The sequence below is a fragment of the Poecile atricapillus genome, chromosome 16 (genome assembly GCF_030490865.1).
Source record: "Poecile atricapillus isolate bPoeAtr1 chromosome 16, bPoeAtr1.hap1, whole genome shotgun sequence".
Taxonomy (NCBI): Eukaryota; Metazoa; Chordata; class Aves; order Passeriformes; family Paridae; genus Poecile; species Poecile atricapillus.
In genome coordinates this window covers 13,356,820-13,370,011 of record NC_081264.1, presented here as the reverse complement: position 1 = coordinate 13,370,011, position 13,192 = coordinate 13,356,820, and the positions used below count along the sequence as shown (strand labels likewise).

Genomic DNA, 13,192 nt, shown 5'->3' with positions numbered 1-13,192 from the left:
ATCAGCACCACCGATGTGAGAGCATCCTTTTTTTCCTCTTGAGAGAAAACACCATTCATTGCATTATTCTGTATTTCCTGTCTTTATAATGTAAATTTTTTATCAAGGCGCCGCTGCATTTTCTGGGCTTTGTCCCCCCTTTCCCAGCAGGAGGCACAGACCTCAGACCTGTATTCCATGGGCCCATCAAAGGCCGTGTTTGGCGAGGTTTTCTAAAGAGGAATGTGCTTAAAGAGGAATTTTCGGGCAAAAAGGTGGAGGTGCTGTTGCACCACTCGGTGCCTGGGCGTTGAACTGGTGCAGACGTCGCTGTTCGCTGCTGGATCTGGGATGTTCTCCCAGACAAAGCTGGGCCAGAGGAGGAGTTAATGAGAAAGTGTGGAGGGCTGTGGGCAGCACGTGCTGAACCAGCCGGGCCCCTCATTAATTCCCTCTATCCCGAGCTCAGGAGCTCTGGGCTTGGCTTGGGAAAACCTCCTGCGAGCTGCTGTGTCCATAAAGAAGTGGGAAGGAGAGGGAGTCACTGGTGGGAAGGAGCAAGGGGACAGTTTGTTACACAGCGTCTCTCTCTGCTCTGCCCTGCTCCCTGCCCTGCTCCAGGGGCCTGCAATAAAAGGGCAGGAGTGTGGCTGTTGCTCCATCTGCTCATCCTGTGGAGCTGGAAGCTGGCAAGGGCCAGGGGGATGCACAGCTGAGATCCCAAACTCCCCGAGCCAGCCTGTGCCTGCTGACACAGGCCCTGTGCTGTGCAGTCTTCTGATCCCAACAACGACTTTGGCCATTGAACCTTCCAAAGAAATAACCGAAATCCACAAAATCCAGCAGCACAGATGTGAATTTTCCACATTTTTCGGAATCAGCGAGGAGCCTGTGTGCTGGGGGCAGGGAAGGGAAGGATGCTCCGAGGCTGCTGCACCCCTGGAGGCGCAGCTCTGCTGGCTGAGGGCACCGGGGCCTGCCCTGGGAAGGGCTGGGTCTCCTTCCCTTCCCCATCCTCCTGAGCCATGAGGAAGGAGAAGGAAAATCTCCTGAGCCAGAGCCTCCACACAAAGCAGGACAAGGAAGATTGCACAGAGCTGAGCTCTAATCTCTGCTCTGAGCTGCCCTTGGCAGCTCAGCCCCGCCGTGCTCAGAGCCCATCCCTGGAGCTGGGATTCACCCTGCAGGGACCAGAAAGGAGCCACTCTAATCAGGTGTGTGTCCTCTTCCCCTTGGATTTGCAATGCTCTCTGCTGCTGTCACCTTCATTAAGACGAATCTCCGAGTGCCAGGCGCCTCTTTGATGATCCTAAAGAGGTTTTCTCTTTATGCAGGAGGCACAGCCCCAGTGGAACAGGAGCATCCTGCACCACTGCACAGAGGGGCTGTGAGAAGCAGCATCTCAGCGTGGGGCCTGCGAGGGCTGGGAGTTTCTGGGAGGGCTTGTCCCTCCTGGCCCTGTGGGAAGCTCTGTGCTGTGTCCCGAGGCCAGATGGATCCGTCTGGGATTTGGGAGTACCAGGGTGTCAGGGCTTCTCCATCACAGACACGCAGCAGTGTGGGAGGGAGGAGTGAGGCTGGTGAGACACAAAGCCCAGCTTCTCCTCCCCTTTCCTGCTGTGGTTGCAACTCCTGGAGGTTTCCTGAGGCTGAGGGAAAAGGGGACAATTGTACTGAAAAGTCTTAATCAGCTAAAAGAGGCTGAGGGTGGATCCTGCCGTGCTTGCGCAGAGATGCTGAAGGAATTCGTGCAGAGTTTGCTCAAATATGCAAACTCACCTCAGCCTGAGCTGAGTCTGGCTGAGACTGCTGGGACACACGGGCATGGGGCTCTGGAGTTACCCTTTGTGGGGTGTGTGTGCTCAGGGCAGTGGCACCAGGTGACACAGGTGTTTCCCTTGGGCTGCCGTGTGGGCAGAGCACGTCTTGTGGTGTGCACAGACTGACTGCGCTTGCTCTGCTTTTGGAGCACTCCTAGAAGGCCTCTGGAGTCTGGTCCTGGCCCTGCTTCTGCCTTCTTTGTATCCTTGACCAGGTCAATGAGCCTTTCTGTGATGAAGTCTCAGCTTTTCCAGCACTGTCCTCAGAGAGTGATGCTGAGTTATGTCCCAAGAGACCCAAGATATGCTTAAATTCAGCCCAGAGCTGAAATGTGGAGGTCTGAGCAGTCACTGATCACCTCTTTAGCAGTGCCACACTGTCAGGTGACAAGACTGATGATCTCCTGAGGGCTGTTGCTGCATCCACAGCAGGTTTGTGTCTCTGGGCTGGCCCACCTTCCTCCCAGCCTTCACACTGCAGCTGATCAACAGCACCAGCAGATTTTACAGCATTTATTGTCCCTCTCCTGGAACCAGAGGATTAGAAAATCACTTGAGTTTTATTTGGAATCCTCCCTGGTTGTCAAGGAAAGCAGAAACACTCCACAAGCACATGCAAAGCATCCAGGAGACTGGAAACAAGAAAACACAAATACTCCAATGCTGGGATTTTTAGTTCAGTTTCAGGAGGGCTCAGCAGTTTGAGGCGTCACCCTGATGACTCTCAAGTGTTGGGTCCTGTCTGCATGGGTCAGGCAAGGCCAGGCTCAGAATATTTTCTCTCATGAAATCATGGAATATTTTGGAGGAATCACCTGGATACACCTGGAGTACCTCTGCAGGCATCTGAAGAACCTCTTGCTCAAAGCACAGCTGATTTTGAAGGCAGGTCTGGTTGCTCAGGGTCTTGTCCTGCCCAGCACAGATGTCTTTCCCAAGGATGGATGTCTTCCCAAGGATGGATGTCTTTCCCAAGGATGGATGTCTTCCCAAGGATGGATGTCTTTCCCAAGGATGGATGTCTTTCCCAAGGATGGATGTCTTTCCAAGGATGGATGTCTTCCCGAGGATGGATGTCTTTGCAGGATGGAGATACCCTGTCCTCCTCCACAGCCCTGTTGCCTGTCTGGCTGAGGCAGCCCAAGCCCTCTGTCACCTGGCTGGGTCAGCACTGTGGGTGGCCCATGTCCCTCTGGGGAGGTGGGACATGGTTCTGTCCCTGGCACAGGGCTGGCGATGGTGAACATGGTGCTGGCTCCCTGTGAGGTCGGAGCAGGTGCTGGAGAGGTATCAAAGAGGGGGTAAAAGCAGGGGTGACAGCCAGGGGTCATGACAGGGCCATTCAGGATGGCAGCAGGGACACCTGGGGTGGCAGCAGGGACACCCGGGATGGCAGCAGACCCTTGCAGACTGTGTTTGTGTTTTGCTTTGCTGGCTGGGGACAAAGCCCCTGGCCAGTTTTATGTGGACTGGTTCCAGCCACCCCAGCTTGGTGTCCCACATCAATGGTAATTAAATAGAGCTCCCCTGGAGCTCTGTAGTCCTCAGATGCACCCTGTGCTGGAAGCCTTTCCTGACATCCTGCAGGGGCAGGGACCTCTCTGAGGACACACAAACCTGGACAAATCCCAGAATCCTGGAGCTGCTGGTGAGAGGATCCAGAACAGGGCTATTGCACCTCAGGTCAGGTCTGCTGTGGATTTCTCTATCCAAGTTTTGGAAACCTCCAATTATGGAGTCTTGCTGGCCTTTCCCAGAGCTGGAGCTGATCAAAAAGCTTTTCCTGGTTTCTGAACTGAACCTCCCTGTAGCTGTAGTTCTTGGCTGTGGCTCCTTGCTGTGTCACCTGGTCACACACAGGTATTTGGCTCTGCCATTCTTTCAGCTGCCTTGGAGTAGGTGGAGACTGGAATTAAATCTCCCTTCATCTTCTCTTTGCCAAGCCAAACCATCATAATTCCCTCTGCCTGAGCCTCTAAGACATACTAGGACAGATATTGGGAAGGAATTGTTCCCTGGCAGGGTGGGCAGGCCCTGGCACAGGGTGCCCAGAGCAGCTGGGGCTGCCCCTGGATCCCTGGCAGTGCCCAAGGCCAGGCTGGACATTGGGGCTGGAGCACCTGGGACAGTGGGAGGTGTCCCTGCCATGACAGCGGTGGCACTGGATGGGCTTTAAGGTCCCTTCCCACCCAAACCATTCTGGGACTCTGTGGTTCTCTGGTTCTATGACATCCCATAGGCTTCAAGTCATCTCTGGTCATCCTTGGCTGTCCCAGCCCTGGGGGGCAGCAGGAGCAGGGCAGGGCCCGTCCCCTGTGCTGGCCCTGCTGGGGCACCTCCAGTGCTGGGGCAGCTCTGGGACCCTCCTGACAAGAGAGACCTGGAGGGGCTGCAGCGTGTCCAGGGCAGGGAACGGAGCTGGGGAAGGGGCTGGAGCCCCAGGAGCAGAACTTCTGCACTTCCTGTCCCATTCATGACAATATTACTTCTTAATTCTGTACTCACTCACTCACCCACCCACTCACCTCTGACATTTGGGTACCCAGCACATGATTTCTCTCTACATGGTGCTGAGGACTTATTTAGCAGTAGGTCAGAAACATCTGAAGGAGTGCAGGGTTCTCACCCTGCAGATCTCCAGATCACCTGTGGAATGGGATTGGCTCCCTGTGCTGCTGCCCCAGTTCCAGCCCAGACAGCCAAGGACAAGCGCTGAACATTGGTTCCTTCTTCCTTCCAGGATCTGCATTCTGAGAGGATCCAAACCTTTTTACCCCATGGTGCTCCTTTTGTTGGAGCTGACTCACAGAAATGTCCTTGTCCAGCACTTCTGTCCTTGATCCATGGAGGTCTGGAGAGTCTTTGTTCTCAGCTGTGCTCTGATCCCCATCCCCAGCTGCAATTCCACACATGGAACATGGGCATGTGGAACAGTCCAGAGAAAGCAAATGGATACAGCAGTAGAGAGAGATTCAGTGCCTGGATGGGAGTTTCCAGCCCATCCCAGCCTTTTCCATCCCATGGGAGCTGGACACATTCCCTCCCCTGGCTCTGGGAATCCTGGTGCCTTTCCTGCACTTTGTGCTTTGTTTTCTCTCTCCCTGCTGCACCTTCCACTGGAAACAAAGGGGTGTTTGCAATCCCAGTGTGATGCTTCCCTTTCTTCCCTGAGTGCACGGGATAATTACAGTGCCTTGCACTAATTGATCTGTTATTAGTAATAATTCTGATTTACATGGTGCTTTAGGAAGGGGCATTGCTGTAGCAGAGTGATGCTCTAATATCACACTTTGCAGTGGCTTGTGATGTGTCATCTCATTATGGGGGAAACGGGTTCACTTTTATTTTTTTGTTAAAAACCAATCTTTTGCAAGAACCATCTGGCTGCTAAATTCTCCTCCCGGAGCTGTGCGGTTTGCTGGGAGTTCATTTGCGTCTTTAGCTACTAAAGAGGAAGTAAAAGTGACTGATTAGTCTGAGACTGGGACCATTCACATCAAAGTGACAGATTTTGCGAGCTGGATTTGGGGAAGTGTTTAAAACTGGTGTGTTTTCATTAAATTTTGAAGACTGTGGGCAGAACTGTGCTCTCGGCGCTGGGGCTCAGCGCTCAGCCCTGCACCCTGGGTTGTTATGTCACAGTGAATTGTGGGGCTGCTCAGATTTGCCTCTGCTTGTTTGATGACTTTAAATACTGATTTTACTTGTGCGTCTTTCTTAAGGCTGTGAGTGATGGCGGGAGCCATGGACAAGAATCTCTGGCACAACACAGCCACGTGCAGCGGGAGCTGGGGACTCAGCCTGGCCCTTCAGCACAGGGGAGGGAGAGGAAAGGAAAATGTCTTTGGAGCCCCTAAATTCAGCTTTCCCTGCTCCCATGGGGGCTTTGTCAGGGATGTGCCATGAGCTGCTGGGCAAGCTGGGCTCTCAGAAGCCCTGTGTGGTGCTGGGGTAAGGCTGGGAGGATTCCACACCCTCCCCTGTCCAGAGGGTCCTTGGAAAGCCTAAGACAAAGTCCAGAGTTTGGGAATGTGATATTTGTCTCTGCAGGGAGAAATGGTCACCTGGAAGCCACCAGGACCTGTAGAACTTGCACTACAAGGATCTGGAGAGACAGGACACAGGGAATGGCTTCAAGATGACAGAGAGTGAGTTTAGATTGGATATCAGGAAAGATCCTTCCCTGGCAGGGTGGGCAGGCCCTGGCACAGGGTGCCCAGAGCAGCTGGGGCTGCCCCTGGATCCCTGGCAGTGCCCAAGGCCAGGCTGGATGGGGCTTGGAGCAGCCTGGGACAGTGGGAGGTGTCCCTGCCATGGCAGGGGTGGAACTGGATGGACTTTAAGGTCCCTTCCCACCCAAACCAGTCTGGGATTCTGGGATTGCACATCCCTGTGGCACTGATATGTTTTCAGGAGCAGTGGGAGCTCTGGTGGGAGCAAATCCCTTTCCCTGTGCCCAGGTTCCTTCCAAGCACACATCCTCATGGGTCTGGCCCTGATCAATGCTCTCTGTGGCCGTGCAAACATGGTTAGCATTGGCTTTACACTAGAGGGCTGTCTGTGCCTTTCCCTTCAGAGAGCAGCCCCTGTGCCAGGAACCTTCCTATCACAGGATCCCACAATTTGACAGCATCCTGTCCTGTGGGGTGGAGAGTGCTGCAGGCTGGTGTTTGGTGCTCAGCTCTGCTCTCTGTGCTGCCCAGAACATCCCTGCCCTGGGCTGGAGGCACTTTGGAGCTGTTTCTGGGTGAAGTGAGGCTCTCTGGCTCTGTCTCCCTGTCCAGCTCAGCAGGAAGCAGCAGTTTCCAAACAGGTTTCCTTCCCCTCTCGTTTTTCCAGGCCCCTTTTGCTGTCAGGAGTAGAGCACCCTGTGGTAGCACCGGGATGCTCTGGGTTTCCAGGATTGTGGCATTTTCTGCTGCTGCCCTGCACTGGTGAAGAAATTTTTCCCTGCAGCCCTGAACATCGGCACATCCAGCTGTGGGGTGACTCGGACAGGAGCTGCTTTGGAAATGGCCCCTGGGGGCTGGAGGAGCCTTCAGTGTCCCAGAGCTGAAAGAGATTTGGCAGCTTCTGCCTGACAGTTCAGCTGAGACAGCTCCTCTGGCTCTCCTGTCACATGCAGGGCTGGGACCTCTGTGGGGACATTGTCACCATGAAGCCTGGTTGCCTTGGTCCACTGTTGCCATCTGTTTCATGGAATCACAGAATATCCTGGGCTGGAGGGACCACCAGGATCATCCAGTCCCAGCCCTGCTCTGCCCCAGACCCCCCAACAACCCCACCCTGGGCATCCCTGGCAGCGCTGTCCAAACGCTCCTGGAGCTCTGGCAGCCTCGGGGCCGTGCCCATTCCCTGGGGAGCCTGGGCAGTGCCAGCACCTCTGGGGGAAGAACCTTTCCCTGCTCTGCAGCCTGAGCCTGCCCTGGCCCAGCTTCCTGCTGCCTGCACTTAATTATTTGTTTAATTCTGTCCCCACTCACCTTTATCTCAGGTAAGGACAGAACCAGCTGGGTTTGCCTTTGTCTGACAGAGGCATGGTTTGAGCTCAGGCCTGCCTGGAGAATTCCAGCCCCAAACACAACCCCTGCTCCCCCACATTTACACAGCTCTGTGCAGAGCTGCTGAATCCCCACTTGGCTGGGTCCATTTCAGGCCACAAAATGGATTCTGTCCCCCAGCCTTCCTGGGCATGGCAGGAGGAGCAGCTCAGCCCCTTCAGGCCTTGATGGTTCAGATTTGAACCTCGATTTCTGACATCAGGGGGTGAAGTGAGAGGAGACTTCAGCTGGGCTTGGAAGCAGAGCCTGGCTGAGGGGCTGCATGTGACCTTCAAGGTGACATCCTTGGGTTTGGTGTCACCCACAAGGCCAAGGAACCATTTCTCCCAGGTTTTTATCAAGATCTAGTTTCTACCATGACACAAATTTTGGTGTTGAGGCACTGGGGGCAATGTGGGGTGTGGAAATCAGACAGTGATTGTTTAAACATCTTTCCCACTATTCCAGCACTATTCCTTTTTTCCTGAGGCTGCATCCTCTGGGTGTGGTCCCAAAGCCCTGGGAAGGGGCTCTGTGAGGGGCTGGGGGTGCTGCTGGCCTAGAATCGTGCCCAATCCCTGTCCCCTTCTCTCCCAGGCTGGAAGGGAGCTCAGGGGAGCAGCACAGCCAAAGAGAGACATTTGTACCAGTGGCACAATAAATGACCCCGAGCTGCCTGCAGGGAGCCAGCCCAGCAGAGCCTTCCCTTGGCCATGGTTTTTCAGTGGGAAATGCTTTGCTTTTGCTGTGTTTGTTTTTGGCTTTCCTAGAGTTTCTCAAGGCTTACAATTAATCCTGAGCTTTGGGGTGGCCATCTGGGCTTCAGGGACAGAGTCTGCCTCAGAACACTGGGTTTGGTCATTTCGGAGGGACCTTGGATTTACTGAGAGCCTGGGAAAGCTTAACCTGAGGACACCTGGGCACGTGCAGAGTGCTTTGGATGGAGAGACAGCTGGGAGGGACAGGGGAAGGTGTCCTGCCCATGGCAGGGGGTGGCACTGGATGAGCTTTAAGGTCCCTCCCAATCCAGACCATTCCAGGATTCTGTTTTTATATATGTTTTTGTAATGTATATATTCCAGGTCCTGTTTCTATAGTCACGAGAACCCCCAAGCTCAGCCTGTGCCTGCTCCAGCCCTGTCCCCTCCCAGCTTTAGGAGGCAGCTCCTGGGTGCTGTGCACTCTCCTTCCTCTCTCTGCAGCTGGGACAGACCCCCTGGAGGTGTTGGGGCTCTGTTGGTTTCATCTTGGTTTCTGAGCGTTTAACTTGCTCCTCTCCTCCTAAAGCTGAGGCCTCACTGTGGCCCATGTGAGCACCACTCCCTTGCCCTGCCATTTGTGCCCCGAGTGCTGCCCCTGAAGCTGCTCCGTAAGGCTCAGTGTGAGAACGCTGCTGGGGACGCCCCGACAGCTCTGTGGGTGTTGGGGTGTTGGGGTGTGTTCTGAGGGATGTGGTGGCCATGTGTGCAGTGGGGCTGTGCAGTCAGACAATGATTTAGTGAGTGCCACAGCGCCAGCAGCCTCCCCTGTGTGTGACAGAGCACGAGGCCCTCCTGATAAATCCCTGGTAGCTTATCCCAGCCTTTCTGCCGGGACGGGAGGTGCTGCTCCAGGGTCCGAGTGCCCCTGCCCGTCCCCACGGCCCCTGCTGGGGCTGAGTGTCCCCAGGGGAGGAGCTGGGGTGACCTGTGGCGCTGCAGGCACCGAGCCAGCGGCTCCAAACCAGGGGCTGCAGCTGGAAGAGCCCCGGGAGCCCTCCCTGCTCGCAGGGCTGGTGTTCGCTGATCTTGCCAATCCAGAGAGATCCGTGAATTAAAGGAACCAGCCCAACACTCGGCATGGGGAGAGAAGTGATGATGGAGACAGGGCTTTAGTGGCACAGGAATCTCTCACCGTGACGGGAGCCAGAACCTCGCTGGGTGAGTCAGAGAGGGAAAGGAGCGAGCAGGTTTTGACAGGGCACACCCACAGCTCCTGGGAAACAGCCCCGAGCCAGCTCTGGGGCCCCTGCCCGAGCAGAGCCCCTCCCCAGAGCCCTGGGGCCCGCAAAGGAGCAGGGCATGGGCACAACCCCCTGCCAGGACAAGCCTCGAGGGGACCGGGGGGTGGGGCAGGGTTGTGGGGCCAAAATCACCAAGGGACACGGGCCTGGCTGTGGGGCACTGTGCACAGCTGGGGCTGTGTGTGTAACACTGTGCACACACCTGGGGCTGTGTGTGTAACACTGTGCACAGCTGGGGCTGTGTGTGTAACACTGTGCACACACCTGGGGCTGTGTGTGTAACACTGTGCACAGCTGGGGCAGTGTGTGTAACACTGTGCACAGCTGGGGCTGTGTGTGTAACAATGTGCACAGCTGGGGCTGTGTGTGTAACACTGTGCACACACCTGGGGCTGTGTGTGTAACACTGTGCACACACCTGGGGCTGTGTGTGTAACACTGTGCACACACCTGGGGCTGGGTGTGTAACACTGTGCACTCCTGGGGCTGTGTGTGTAACACTGTGCACACACCTGGGGCTGTGTGTGTAACACTGTGCACAGCTGGTGCTGTGTGTGTAACACTGTGCACACCTGGGGCTGTGTGTGTAACACTGTGCACACACCTGGGGCTGTGTGTGTAACACTGTGCACACACCTGGGGCTGTGTGTGTAACACTGTGCACACACCTGGGGCTGTGTGTGTAACACTGTGCACAGCTGGGGCTGTGTGTGTAACACTGTGCACACAGCTGGGGCTGTGTGTGTAACACTGTGCACACACCTGGGGCTGGGTGTGTAACACTGTGCACAACTGGGGCTGTGTGTGTAACACTGTGCACACACCTGGGGCTGTGTGTGTAACACTGTGCACTCCTGGGGCTGTGTGTGTAACACTGTGCACAGCTGGGGCTGTGTGTGTAACACTGTGCACAGCTGGGGCTGTGTGTGTAACACTGTGCACACACCTGGGGCTGTGTGTGTAACACTGTGCACACACCTGGGGAGCAGACTGAGCATGGGGACAGCTGCACTGGGGGCTGCCCTTGATCTGTCATGGGACAGGGGTGAAAATCAGTGTGGGATGGGCATACAGCTCACGAAGGGGAATGGACATGGCTGGTTTGTCACCCAGGAGGGACATGAAAATCAGGGACATGGATCAAAATAATAAAACAAAATAGTTGTGTTGAACAGAGGGTAAGGTCAGTCTCTGCCAGGCATCTGGTCTGTGGACAGCACTGCATGGGCAGTGTGTGAGCCCATGGGTCTGGAGCCGGTCAAAGTTTCTTCTCCTTCTCCTTCTCCTTCTCCTTCTCCTTCTCCTTCTCCTTCTCCTTCTCCTTCTCCTTCTCCTTCTCCTTCTCCTTCTCCTTCTCCTTCTCCTTCTCCTTCTCCTTCTCCTTCTCCTTCTCCTTCTCCTTCTCCTTCTCCTTCTCCTTCTCCTTCTCCTTCTCCTTCTCCTTCTCCTTCTCCTTCTCCTTCTCCTTCTCCTTCTCCTTCTCCTTCTCCTTCTCCTTCTCCTTCTCCTTCTCCTTCTCCTTCGTCTCCTCCTTCGTCTCCTCCTTTTCTCCTCTCCCACATCTTTGGGATGATGTGGGCAGGGGGATAAAACCTGGCTGAGGAGGAAATGGAAGGTGTAGATGTAAATCGCTGCCTCCTCCCTTGGGGAATTACAGTTTGCTCAGCCCCTTCTCTCCTAAAAGACCCAAAATGCTGAGGACACACCGAGAGTTTGGCACAGCCAGGGCTCAAAGGGCTGCAGCTGCAAATGGAGATGGAACAGAGGGACAGTGTGCAGGAGACAGGGTGGTGACAAATGGCACAGGAGAGTGTTCCAAGGGCAGGAGACGCCTCCTGGGCTCCAAGTCCACGGCAGGTGCAGCAAGGGCCACGTGTTTGTGTTTTCAGGAGATCCAGCCTGCAGCTCTCCCACCTCTGGCAGGGCTGCAGGAGAGCTGAGGCTTGGAGAGAGCCCTGCTCCCTGTGGGAATGCAGGAAGAAGGCACCACCAGCGCCCAGCAGAGCAGCTCCTCCTGCAAAAGCAGCAGCTGGTGCCCTCTGCCCCTCTGGGGACCCTGTGCTCTCCTCAGGTGACAGTTCTGGGCTCAGGGGCATCCTCTGCTCCCTCTCAAGCATTGCCACCTCTGTTTGTGTTCCAGAGGAGCTTCCAAGGAGGTGAGACCAAGAATGGGGATCCCTCAGAGCATCACACAAACACCTGGAGGAGCAGCCAAGGCTTGGGAAGCAGAAGGTGATAGGAAATGATGGATCTGGAATGCTCTTTTAACAGTTTAGTGGTGCCAAAGGATTGAAGGACAGACTCCATGAACCTGGAGGTCTTTTTCAACCTCAGTGACTCTGGGGTTCTGTGACTGGTGCTGAGCTGGGGGGTCCTGTGCCCACCTTGGCACCTCCCCCATGTGAGCTGCCCCAGGGGCTCTGCCTGTGCTTTGGGAGCTTTAGGCTGAGCCTGAGTCCTGTCCCAGAGAGCCCTCCTTGCTTAGCCAGAGCCAGCCCTTCCCACCCTTCCCCGCTGGGTGATTCTCTCCTGGATCGTTCCCTTGGATGTGGAACACCCCATGAGGTGTGGAGTGGGAGCACTGTGCTGAGCCTGGGGCCTTTGGAGCTCTGCTGGGCAGGTTTTGTGCCCTTCCTGGACACCCTGGGGTGCTGCAGTCCCAAGGACGCTGTTGGAAGCAGATGTTGTGTTAGGAAATGTGGAGGTGGCTCCATGGCCCAGCCCAGGGTGCAGCCACGCTCTCCCTCACAGGGACAAGGAGGTGATGGTGGTTTCCTCCTCCCTGCCCTGGGCTGTTCTGCAGAGGCAGGGCCACAGCCGTGTCCCCTCCCCTGCCTGTGCTCCTTGGCTTTGCTCCCTCCCAGAGCCAAAGGCTCCTGTGGAGAGTCACAGAATCATGGAATCATTAGGGCTGGAAAAGAACTCATCAAATCCAACCTCTCAGCAACCAAACCAACCATGGCGACAAAGCCATACTGTGAAGTGCCACATCTGGTCATTTTTTGATGGTGATGGGATGGTGACTCCAGCCTATTCCAGGGCCTGACCACTCTTTTAGTGAAGAATGTTTCCCTAATTTCCAACCTGAACCTCCCTTTGTGTGCAGCTTGAGGCCGTTTCCCCTTTCCCACTTACCCAGGAAGGTGCCTGGTGCCACCTGAACAGGTCCCTGAGCACTGCTGGCACAGGCTGTTGGTGCTCCTGTGCCCCAGGCTGGCAGCAGTTCCTCCTGGATGTGTGCCTGGCTCTTTGGAGCAGCACAAGGAATATGCAAATTTAACCTTTGCATTTACTGTGCTGTTCTCTTCCTGGGAAATGTCACTGGGGGCACCAAGCTGGGATTGCCTGCTCCAGGGACTGGGGGGGTGAATGAGCTCCAGCATGGAGCTGGCTCCTCCAGGGAGCACCAGGAGCTGCCCTGCCCTGCTGTCCACAGGGATGGGATGGGATGGGATTTGGGATTTGGGATTTGGGATGGGATTTGGGATTTGGGATTTGGGATGGGATGGGATGGGATGGGATGGGATGGGATGGGATGGGATGGGATGGGATGGGATGGGACGGGATGGGACATTCTGGTGACTGGAGCCGGCTCCTGAGTGACAGAGGGAGGGTTGTGTCCCTTGTGTTCCCGTGGCTGGGGGAGCTGTCAGCAGTGACACATTTTCTGCTGCTGAGAGAAGCTTAGAAGCCAGTGCCGTGCTCCAGGGGCGGATCCAGAGGGTGCTGCTGCGGCAGGAGGGAGCTCCCAGTTTGCTCAGAGAGAGGAAGGGAATCCCAGATGGCAGAGCTGGTGGAACTGTCCCAGCTCAGCCCAGACTGAGGTGAAGAGTTGAGTTTCCTGGGAGGCT

The 13,192-nt window shown here is 55.6% G+C and overlaps 1 protein-coding gene across 2 annotated transcripts in view; it reads left to right on the top strand.

Moving 5' to 3' along the window:
- Positions 1 to 13,192, top strand: part of RTN4R (reticulon 4 receptor) — a 78,855-nt gene that overhangs the window by 2,621 nt on the left and 63,042 nt on the right. Inside the window, exon 1 of one of the 2 annotated variants that reach the window (XM_058851843.1) lies at positions 11,486 to 11,573. The exons of the other annotated variant lie outside the window; for it this stretch is intronic. Coding sequence (XP_058707826.1) covers positions 11,510 to 11,573 — 64 coding nt within the window. The 5' untranslated portion in view covers positions 11,486 to 11,509. Of the gene's footprint in view, positions 1 to 11,485; positions 11,574 to 13,192 lie in introns of those variants that run through there. 2 annotated transcript variants of the gene reach the window in all.